This window comes from Hylaeus anthracinus, unplaced genomic scaffold (genome assembly GCF_026225885.1).
Source record: "Hylaeus anthracinus isolate JK02 unplaced genomic scaffold, UHH_iyHylAnth1.0_haploid 1, whole genome shotgun sequence".
In the NCBI taxonomy this organism is placed as follows: Eukaryota; Metazoa; Arthropoda; class Insecta; order Hymenoptera; family Colletidae; genus Hylaeus; species Hylaeus anthracinus.
The window spans coordinates 838,880-851,452 of record NW_026533255.1 but is presented as its reverse complement, the minus strand read 5'-3'; the positions used below and the strand labels follow the sequence as shown (position 1 = coordinate 851,452).

Sequence of the window (12,573 nt, the reverse complement as noted above, 5' to 3'; positions counted from 1 at the left end):
GAGAGGTGGGAACTTCAAAGGTACGTGTTCAAACTTTTTATAATATAATAATTGTATATTGTTGCAATACACAATTACATTAAATTAATACATTTTTAGACAGTTTCATTAAATTAATACATTTTTAGAAAGTTTCATTACATTAATACATTTTTAAAAAGTGTTAAATATAAATTGTACGGGGCGCCCTCGTCCTCCGCCGCGTCCTCGCCAGGCACCCGCGTCGCGTCCTCGCCAGGCGCCCGCGCTGCCACCGCGTCCTCCTCCAGGTCCGCGGTTTCGCGGGTGGTGGCCGCGTCCGTGTCCGCGGCTACTGCCTCCGCGGGGATTCTGGGGTCTTTCCTGTTTTTTAATAAACACTACGGAAGAATCTTCGTTAAAAATCGTCTAATTTACGCGGTGTGAGATATCATTGTAATCGCAGAACACCAAGAATCCAATGGCATCACGTTCACGTTGATGCGATGCAGAATAAAAAATTCGATTTTATGAAAAAATTGATGAGCCCATGGCTCGTTCGACCCCAGACCCTTGAGCGACCGCAGGTAGACGCTCGGCGGAGAACAAGAGATACGGGCAGTCAATCCCATAACGATGTACTGCTATGCATGAAATGTTTACATTTTTCATCAGATTGTCGCGAAAATAGTATTAATGGGTTCCTTATGTTTTTCCGATAAAAATGATATCAAGCACTACATAATTTGGAATGTTTTATCTGAAGAAGCAGCGAATACGTCAGCCTGCCCTTGTACCTGGAGGAAAGAAAACATGAAATAGGTAAAGCACCGTAGTCGCCATCCTATCCTATAAAGGTATAAACGACCCGTTCCAGGTAGCAAACAGATGGTAATCACTCATAACGTTTTAAATATTCGCCACTCTGTGTCGGCTCGCTGATTCATTTTTTTATACGCTGTAGGACTGTGTGGTGAAAATATGCTATTAGCTATTTTTAAAGAGCTATTTTTAATAATTTCGAAAATTTTTCTCTTTTATGACTCAAGTAAGCGCTGAGTCGTCCGAATTTTATGAAAAACTGATGAGTCGTTCGCCCGCTCGAGCCCAATCCCTTGGGGGAACCCAGGCAAGCACTCGGCGGAGAACAAAAGCTAGGGGCGGTCAATCGTTAAATGATGTACTGCTGTACATAAAATGTTTACATTCTTCATCAGATTGTCGCGAAAATCGGTGAACAGAGAATTAGCGTGTTATTTCCCTTTGGATATATCTGACCTACGGACGATGTCATTAGTAACCATCGAACGATTGAAGGAGCCCGTTAAATGACAAGGATCCCACCTCTACAGTTAGCCGCCGTATGCGCATCATCAGGCGTTCGGTTACGGATCCCAATATTCCTGATGTACCTCTTTTTATGACTCTCAAGTAAGCGCTGAGTTGTCCTACCTGAAAAGCTTTTGATGTACGGGTGGTGCCTCAGGAAGTTCCGCTAGGTCAATTTTAAGAGACCATCTGAAACACGACTTTACAACCGGGCTAAAGCTAAAGTAGACAATTACTGATTTCTAAATGAACCTTTACGTGCCGCATATTGCCTGCAGGCCGGTCTGGTAAAAGTACCGACAAGACTAACGGTTAAAAATTACTCTACGAATATTTTCCCATATCGTAAAGCTGTTCCCTTGTTGTCCCAAGCAATTACAATACGGTGTAATTCATTTTGTAACACTTTGCTGTATCAGTGTAACAAATTATATAGCACAGCTACGACAACATCGATTTCCATGATTTTTAAATATCTTCTAAAAATGAATACTTTAACAACGTTTTAATATACATATAAAACTCGGCCGACCCAGTTTTCGAGATATTTGCAAAATACCATTGCTAGTATTACAGTGAATATTGCGTATAGCTCGCACTTAATGTTCCTTCGCAAATAATAAAAGCAGGCCTGCAACAATATATTGTTGCAAATGGGATTATCAGGAATACATAAGCAACAAAATGTGAAAGAATTCAGCCAGTTTTGGGGGTCAAAAGTGTCCTTAGACCGATTTCGATTTGTGATTAAGTATTCGATAGGTTACACTAGTTTACAATACATATGGTTATAGGGTAAATCTAAGTATGTATAACACTTAAACAAGTGTTACATTATTTTATTACATTATATATATATTATATAGTGCGTGAAACACGTAGATATTCGCCGAAAGCTGTGCCGCGACAGATTTCGCAATAGGCGCAGCGATACATGCAGGGAGACATGCTCTCCAAGATGCAACAGGTTTCATTCCGATTAGTCAAGCCATCTCGGCGTGATCGGGGAACATATATTAAAAAAAATATGTGTATATATATATATACATGTCGAATTGAGTAACCTCCACCTATTCGAAATCGGTTAAAAAAGATTATTAATAAAATATCTATATATGAAGTAAGTATATTAATAAAGTTTTATGAGATATTTATTTCTATTAAGGAAGTGTTCACATACTTCTGAGCGGGGTAGTATACATGTATGCATATACGGGCAAACAACTACACCTACGTTCCTTTCGTCATCCCTTCTTACGGTGAAAATATCCAATCACTTGCAAAAGTACCACCACTGTCTTTTTTACCTGTAACATCTCTCTCTTGCATTACCGTTTCCTTGCCTACGCCTACGCTTCTTTCATCATCCCTTCTTACGGTGAAAATATCCAATTACTTGCAAAACTATCACCACTATTTTTCTACTTCCTCCACCCGCGAACCTGACTTTTTAGCCTGTCGTACTCAAAGAAGTAAACTCCAACCAAACATTCTGGTATCAGCTTCGTATCGCATCGCATCGGTGTTTGCTTGTCATCGTGTTTCTTGTTTGCCGTTTTTTTTGTTAGTTATATTATAGTTATTATAGTTATATTAGTTATATTTTAGTTATATTAATTATAGTTAGTTATATATAACGACGTGAAGCAAACATTTTTGCATTTCGTGATCGAGCGATATCGTGTTTAGTTGTTTTGTTTAAGTCTACAATCGCATAATTCGTCATGACTTCTGGAAGCTTCAGTGGCAGTGACAACCCTTCACTGGAATTATGCCTTAGTGAAATTGAAAGTTTAAGACCAGGTATGTAATTTAAATTTCAAACTTTTCCACTAATATTTTCCGACACCAACAATTATGAAGAATGTAAAAAATACTCTAAATATAGATTCTTCATAACTGTTGTAAAAATCAGAACGTGTATTGTAATCGGTTTTACCTTTTACAGAGTCGTCTGAAGGTCCATCGGCACCAGGTATCCTGAACGGCCAATACTTTACAATCGTCAAGGAGAAATGAAATTCGAAGTGCGTCGTAGGCGTATGTAACCTATGTACAACGAAGAGGACAGAAATTAAAGGCCAAATGACCTCGACGTCAAATTTTCGCTCGCATTTGAAGCGCAAACATTCATCTGCGTTCGAGGAATATTGCAGCGAAATGTCGGCGAAGCAAAGACGGAATTCTTCTGCAAGAAATCGAAATGCAAGGGCTGCTGGGAACCAATTTGAAACGGATGTGGCAGCTTTTGTAATCAGTGCGATGATTCCGTTGCAGGTATTTATTTATTTATTTTGTTACATTCGGCCCTGCCGGTGTCCCTTTTCATCGACCTCGCATTGCGAATAAGTTAAGATCAATAGACTTTAAGGAATGCGCTCGGTAAACGATGCGAAAATCGTTCCTCGGGAACGAAATAATGCAAACCGCGAGTCAGCAAACGGGCGTCAGCGATGTTAGGCCGTTGCATACGAATCGGCCATCGAACTTGCGACATGTCCCAGATTCGGAAATGTAGAAATTAAGATTTCTAAATTACGATCGTGCCTTGCGAGGATCTAGGGGGTATATAAACCCGTGGTCACGACCACGGGCGGCTTTTTCTTTTGTGTATTCTGTAGTCGCGGACAGGTTAATCTCTCGCGTTAGTCTCATTTAAGTATCGTGTATCGTATCTCCAGCAAAGTAAAGAGTTCGCGTAAGTGAGAACATACGCACTAAAGATAGAGTCATCGCGGAGTTACCTACGAAAGTCCGACGTTTATTATTCGCCAATTATTAGAGTCCCGTGACGCGAGTGTACAACCAGACCAGATCCTCGCCACAGCCGTGCCCGGGACAACCTGACAACGCCGCCGATAGCATAAGATCAACGATTGGTATTGTTAAACCATTTTCAATTGTATAATTTTTATTCTTGTTTGTAAGTAATCCCAAACTCAGTTTTGTTTCATAATTATATTTGTTAATACTCAAACTTAGTGACAATTATTATAGAATCCCAAAATTCCTTCTTTTCCAATTAAATACAGATAAGGTGAGCTTTAGCTCTTTAATCGAAGACAAGAATCCCTAAAGAAAGTCCCAAACTAGTTGGGACGTAACAATTTATTTATTTATTTATTGCTTTTAAACCGAATATGGTTTATATTCGGTTTATATTATATCAGATTTCAGTAAACCTTTCATCGTTACGACAGACGCATCCGAATACGCTATAGGCGCCGTGCTTAGTCAAGGAGAAATAGGAAACGACCTTCCGATTGTCTGTGCATCCCGCAGTTTAAATAAACCAGAACGAAACTATTCAGCTACGGAAAAAGAATGTTTGGCAATGATTTATGCCGTAAAGTACTTCAGACCTTATATTTATGGGAAACAGTTCACCCTCGTCACTGATCACCGACCCCTAGTCTGGCTACACTCAGTCAAGGACTCGACCTCAAGACTCATCAAGTGGAAGCTAAGACTTTCAGAATACGAATACTAGGTTGTCCATAAGAGTGGAAAGACGAACAAAAATCGCGCAATCCTACACCGACCTGCCTACCTCTAATTCCACGAGAAAGCAGAGATCTCGATTTCAAGGTGCCAATACCAAAACCGGACGCTAAAACAGACTTCATAGGACACCGCATACGACAGTTGCAGCGAGACAGAGATAACCGACCCAAATACCGAGAGTCAAGTAGCAGCTCAGACGAAAGATAAGAACCTGCATATGGAAAAGTCAAGCATTCACCTATAATAAATAAAAACAGGACACTGCCCAGCTTATCTCGAGAAGTAACGATGTTAGACGAATCCCCGGAAACCATAAATAGCTTTACACCAGCAGCAAATTCAACACAGATTCCACTTCAAGAAAATGATGAGACCATAAATAATGATTTGATATCGTTTAAAGAACCGTCAGAAAATACCGTAATTGAAAATATAATTAAGAAAGACTATCTTCCGCAAATTTTACCCGACACCCCACAGGCATTGCCACATACCACCAATATAAATTTACAACCCTCCGCAACTCAACTACCTGAAGAAGCGGAAAGCGATACGGAAAGAGGACAACGATCCGAGCACAGGTCAGTTCCACCTGACTCCTTTGACCGCACAATGGACCCTTATTTACCCTTCGTACCCGAAATCAAAGACTCTACAGATGAACAGGAGTATGTTCCATTGAAACCAACACATAAAATAATTATTTCCTCAAATTCTATTACCGCAGAAGAAGGACACTATGTACACTTTACACCTGCTGATTGCAATCGAGTCACTTCCGTAGGAAAATTACTTCTGGATATGGAAGGAATAGAAAAACAGAATCTTCTATTAAAACAACCCAGGAAAGGTCAAGTAATAACGTCAAATAATGAACGATATAAAACATTCAGCATAGTAATTTCCGATCATTTTCATGATAAAATTAATAAAGGTAATGTGGTAGACGGACTAAAAAGTCTTATACCTATCCTCGAACAAAACCATATCAAATCATCATTCCGAATATCAGCAACAGAAGATTTTCATAATTTATCACCCAACGAATTCCACAAAACATTGAAAGAAATCTTCTCATAAACAGATCATCAAATAACCTTGTGCCAATGCCTCATCACCACACCATCCACAGAAGATAAAATTAATATAATTCGTGAAGCTCATGACAGTTTAATCGGAGGACACAAAGGAGTCACGAAGACTTACAAACGCATCCGTTCAAAATTTCATTAGCCTAACATGCGTAATGAAATCCAAGATTACATCAAAACTTGCCAAAGCTGTCAAGAACAGAAATTAGTACGTGGGAAGACTCGCCAACCGATGCTAATTAGCGATACACCATTGCAACCATTTGATAAAATCTGTTTAGATACAGTTGGACCTTTACCGATTACACCCAGTGGCAATAGATATATTCTTACCATGCAGAATAATTTAACAAAATATTGTTTAGCTGTAGCAATACCAAATATTCGAGCTACCACCATAGCAGACGCTTTCGCGAGACATTTTATCACAATATACGGGACACCTCGTGCAATATTAACAGATAAGAGAACCAGTTTCATCGGCAACTTAATGACAAATCTGGCTGAAATATTCAAAATTAAACAAATTACAACTTCTAGATACAGACCTCAAACCAATGGATCTTTAGAACGCAGTCACATAGTGCTCACAGAATACCTCAAACACTATATGGATAATTACGAAGATTGGGATCTGTTAATTCCATTCGCAATGTTTTCATACAATACCTCCGCCCATGAAGCAACAAATTTCACTCCATACGAGCTAATTTTTGGAAAACTAGCTCGGGAACCTAGCTCATTCCCATCAGGCGATAATTTAAAATCATATGGCGATTACCTAACAGAATTAATAACTCACATGTCTCAAATCCGCAATATAGCTTGAAATAATTTGAATAAAGCAAAAATTCGCTCAAAGGATTATTACGACAGACATTCAAGACCCATGACATTTAACGTAGGCGACTACGTTTATGCACTCAAAGAACCACGTACTCATAAATTTGACCCACACTATGTTGGACCATATAAAATAATAGACGTGACAGACTTAAACAATGTGGTATTGCAAACACAAAACAAAATAATAACTAAACATCAGGACAAATTAAAACTTGCTCATACTTTACCTTATGCAGGGATCGATATGCAGGGACGTGCATATCGTCCCTGCATACTGGACTTTTCTATGAGAAACTATCCGACATCAGACTTTATCACTCACAATGGCGACTGGTAACATCCCAAGATGTCAAAAAATACCTCATTTACGCACTGCCTGTAAAGGAACTCATTTCTGCGATGAATCAACTCTGCGACCGCCACGAAACAGTGAATTGCCTCATTAAGGAAATAGGGCTCCGTCTAACGAAGAAAATGGGAAACACATTACAATGCAGTAATTTAATACGAATTGCAATCGGTGAAACGCCACTTCCCAAACCAAAACCACTACAACGCAGCGCACCGTTTGGATTCATTGGTACGGTTAGCAAAACCCTATTCGGAATTCTATCCGAGGAGGATGCAGAAAACTACAATCAGGAATTAAATAAAATATATAAAGGCCAACGAGAAATGGCAGAAATAGTATTCAAACAAACACACATCATCAGAGGATAATTTGCTCTCGTACACACCAGATTGACTAATCTCACAAAAGATGTAACTCAATTATTAAAAACAACTTCAGAACAGTCATATATTCTAAAGGAAACACGATCAGACATCAGCAAATTACAATTCGAGGCATCTATAAGAGATTCAATATTTGAGCTCGAAAGAGGCATAGACGATTACAGTTCCAACTTACTCCTACTAATAGATGCAATACTCCTCGCAAAACAAGGTATTCTGCACCCCGCGGTTCTTTCACCAGAAAAGCTATTGAAGTCAGCACAAAAAATTAAACAAAGTTCGTCATATGAATTTCCCCTGACATCGGAAGAACTCCTCACCGAACAAATCGAAAAGATCACGACTCAGAATGTAATTTTTACAAAGGGGAGGATTCTTTTCGAACTTACCATACCACTACTGGGACACAAAATATTTAAGTTATATCAGGTATACCCATGCCCATCGATACAAAACTTACGAACAAAAGAAATAATGACTTACATAAAACCTCAAATTCCGTACATCGCAGTTTCACTAGATGACCAACAGTACTTCATTCCAACAGAGGAATATTTGAAGGATTCTCACTTCCACGACGAATTCTGGGCACCTGCCACATTACCAATCTATGAAGCCAACCATCACTTGATTTGCGAATCTACCGCACTCTTAAATCCAGCAGTTACCGATTGGACCTCTTGTGAGATTAAACTTACCTTGCTCGTTAAGCCGTATTGGAAAGCGTTTCACGCTCCAGTCACTTGGATTTATTCTTTATCGAAACCAGCCAAAGCAGAAATCTATCGCAAGAAAAGAAACCGGAAATAAAAGATATTTCAAACAGTGGAATTTTCAAACTAGCACCAGGATGCCGAGTAATAATAAACTCAGTCCAATTTCAAGCTCTAGAAACCATCCGAACTTTAGAGGAGATGACATATCATCCTTCTAAACCCTACAACCTATATGCGATAATTACATTACATTACCAGAAATTACAGCACAACATTTAGAAATTTTGGAAACAAATTTAGTAAAAAGGGAGTCGAACCTGGTACATTGGGACGAACTACCAGATGCATTAACACTCGCAGATTTGGAACAACAAGCATCAGACTTATCGAAACATCAAACATCTATACGAAACATTAAAATCATGCATTTTTCATCAATAGGAATTGTCGTGCTCATAGCACTCACATCAGGTGTAATATTTCTTATAAAATACGAAACTTGCAAGAACCGAAGAAAATAAGAAAACCCAGAGGAAACAAATAAAATAAAAATAAATATGCTCAGTACATCAGAATTCTATGCTGAACCGAAATTCTCTAAACCTTGTGCTTCAGTCTTCTAAGACGCACCCCGCAGCCCTAGTTTCGCATAGTTTTCGCATTGTAAGCCGGGGGGGGGGGGCACCGGTTCACTCCCCGGTGTTCTCTCGGGCGAATGGCTCTTTGGCCGTGTCCACAATCACACCTGGCTACGATGGTGTAGTTTGGTCGGACGGTCACCACCCGTCCTAGATCCGGATTTCTCCCATCTTGTGAGGAAGTGTGCTGATCCTTTTCTAAGAGATGGTTATTGTATTCAGTTACGGTAGATGCGCTGAGGCGCAGTCAGCGCATTCCTCTGCCTTGCGTACTTTCTGTTACTTGTTTACATCATTTGCTGTATTGAGGAGTCTGATCAGGACGCGAGGGGGGGGGGGGGGGCCCAGACGTCGTCAGCCGTAGGTATGGTGGTCTACGGTGAGTAAAGTGCTGGATATTCCCGCTCTCGGCTCTTGGTGTGGTACCTTGGCCTGTCTCGTGCTCTACTCTTTCTCTTACTATATACTTCTGTTCTACACCCAGCGGAGTAGGGGATCTGTGGCCTTACTGCGGCCACGCCGATATTTCTATCCAGCATTTCTGCCGGCATGTTATAACTCTTACTTAGCATCCTTGTCCTGGTGAGTTGGCGGAATCTGACGGGGACGCTGCTTCAGGAGACCCATGCGATTGTTGCTTTTTGGCCTTGTGGCCAGTCAGCGATCGCATTTTGGGCTCTCCCTTCTGTCAGATTGTCTGACAGTGTGCGTCCCTTGCCCCTTACGTTCGTGTGCTGTCTTACTCTGTTCGATATTTCCTTATTCTGGATTAGAACGATGAGATGGTCCCTTCGGTCTACCTGTTGGTCTTTACGCCAATCGGTGGTCTTTCTTGGGTTCTTCCCATCGTTCCTCCGCTTAGTTTGCTTGGTTCTTTTAGCCTGCTGTTACGTTTTAATTGGTGTGAAAGGGGAGAAGGGAGCCCCAGCCTCGCTCTCCTCTGTGATCCTCTGCCTCGGCAGGACTCCGTAGGTTTCCCGTTATTGGGTGTTTGCCGTGGAGTCCCGTTTTTCCGGTAGCTTTTGGATCTCCATGTTTCCCCTTTCATTTTTTTACGTTATCGTTTCCTAATCTCCATGGATTCACGTCTGCGAGGAATGCTGCTATCTTTTTTGTTTCTAATAGTTTTACTTCATCGGGGTTGATGATAAATTGTTCCAAGTGTCTACTTCTCTTCATCATCAATCTTGGACATTCACATAGAATGTGAGCTGTTTTTTCGGGTGCTTCTCCGCATTAGTTGCAGATATTGTCGGGGCATTTACCCATTGTGTTTAGGTGCGCTTTTAGGGGGGCGTGTCCTGTCAGTATACATACTACATTTCTAGCGTCTTCTTTACTTAGGTTGAGTATCTTTCTAATTCTCTTGTTGTTGTTGGTTTCGGTGCCGAGCAGTGTCTTGGCTTCCTCGCACCCTTGTGTTTCTTCCCATTTTCTTTTCTTGATGGTGTTTCTTAGTTTCTCGAACTCTAACGTGTACGCTGTTTCTGGTAATGCGATAATTGGTTCTGGGCCTATAGGAGGTTCGTCTGAACCCTTGTTGGCTAGACTATCGGCTCTTTCGTTGCCCATTATGCCATTATGTCCCGGTAACCATTGGATTTTTACTTTGTTGTTTCTGGCGAGTGAGTTCAATCTTGTCTTGCATTTTTTGGTAATTTTTGATGTTATTTCAGCTTTATTTAATGCTTTGATAGCCGCTTGGCTGTCGGTGCATATGGTTATTCTTCTGTTATTTGTACCGAGGTTGATCATTTCTTGCGTGCACTCTGAGATGGCTATTACTTCAGCTTGGTATACTGTCGCGTATTTCCCAAGTTGCTTGAAGCCTTCGCTATTCATTCCTTTCCCGCAGTACCAGCCTGCGCCAGAAAGGTTGTCTTTTCTAGAGCCGTCAGTGCACCAAACTATGTCGTTTTCATTGTGTAATTTGGTGGTGTTCCATGTTTCTCGGCTGTCTATCTTTGTTTCATATCTTTTCTTGAAGATGTGTTCTGTAATTAATCTATCTTTCGGCATTAAGTACATTTCTTTTATGGTTTCATTGCCATTCTGTTGTATAATTTGGCTGTAGCCTGTTCCTATATCTTCCCAATGACCCCAGCCATGCAGTCTCATGGCTGTTTTCATTGCTAATTCTTTGACTTTAATGTCTAGGGAGGAACTATTAGTTATTGCCTCTAGGGCTCTTGTTGGCGTTGTCTTAAATGAGCCGAAGGTTCTTCTCAGGACAGTGCCCTGTATGTTATCTAATTTAGTTGTGGCTGTTATCATGTTCGAGGTGTGCCACCATACGATGTTGCCGAAGGTAATTCTTGGGACTATGATCGCTTCATAAATTCATTTCATTGTTTGTGGGGTCAGACCCCATGTGGGACCTAGTATTCTACATAGTAACTTCAAGTTCTTCTTGGCTGCAGCTATTTTTGGTGAAGACATGCTCTATCCACGTTAGTTTTTCGTTTATGAATACTCCCAGGTATTTCACTTTCCTGGTGAGTTTTCAGTTTCTTGTTGGCGAATTCTAGCACGCCTAGGGGGGGGGGGGGTCTTTTTATTTTTCTAGTCACCATCATGGTTTCCATCTTGTCTGGACTGACGGATAATCCTACAGAATCGCACTAGCCTTCTGATGCTATTAGTGCATCCTGTAGTTTGGATCTGATTTCCGTCATGTACTTCCCTCTGCCCATAAAGACCACATCGTCCGCATACGCCATTACTTTGACGTCGTTATCTTCAAGTGCGTACAAGAGGCTCTCTACTGCCATGCACCATAGTAATGGTGATAAGATGCCGCCTTGTGGGCAGCCTCTTTGGACGGTACCTTGAATCATTATTACGCCTCTGCTGCTACTCAATCTGCGATTCGATAGCATATGGTCGATCCATTTTATCAAACATGTTTCGACACTGAATTCGTGTAATGCTTGGGTCATCACTTCTGTGGGAGTGCAGTTGAAGGCACCCTCTATGTCAATGAAACATGCCATTACTATTTCTTTGTCTTTAATGGCTGTTTCCATGTAGTTTACGATCTTGTGGAGGGCCACTTCTACTGAGTGGCCTGCTCTGAAGGCATTTTGAGCTTTGTGTAATGGTTTTATCGTTAGGTTGATACTCTTGATGTGTCTGTCAACTAGTCTTTCGGTGAGTTTGAGAGTAGTTGACATTAGGCAAATCGGTCTGAACGCTTTTGTGTGTAAGATATGTAATCATTCTTGCCTGGTTTGGGCAGGAATACCACTTTGGTTCCTTGCCAGCTATTCGGTATGATGCCTAGAGCTAGGCTTGCTCTGATTATCTGTAGTAGATAACTGCTTGCTACTTCGTTCGTGGCCATCATCTTCAGGGTATTTAGGTAGATCTCATCGGGGCCTGGAGCTTCGTAAGGTTGGAAGGAGCTTAATGCCCATTTTAGCTTTTTGGAGTTTATGATTTTGTTGGGCCTGGCCCAGTCGGCTTATTGTTGAGGATTCGTCAAGTTGGTGCTGGCCTCGTCTTGTGTTGGGTTAGTGTTCGTTTCATAAAACCCGGGGAAATAAGTTCTCATTAACGTTGAGATTATCTCTTCATCGTTATTGGTATATTCGCCTTCATTGTTTTTAATCGACTTCGAAAAGGAGGAGGTTACTCAATTCGACATGTATATATATATGTATATATATATTTTTTTAAATGTCCGTTCACCGATTACGCCGAGATGGCTTGACCAATCGGAATGAATCCTGTTGCATCTTGTAGAGCATGCCCCCC

General features: G+C 40.8%; 1 protein-coding gene across 1 annotated transcript; it reads right to left on the bottom strand.

The window, feature by feature from the left end:
- Positions 1-10,053: 10,053 nt before the first annotated feature.
- LOC128896474 (uncharacterized) lies at positions 10,054-11,091 on the bottom strand. Its single transcript, XM_054159837.1, has one exon. It carries the CDS (start codon positions 11,089-11,091, stop codon positions 10,054-10,056), a length of 1,038 nt encoding a protein of 345 aa, XP_054015812.1.
- Positions 11,092-12,573: the final 1,482 nt, after the last annotated feature.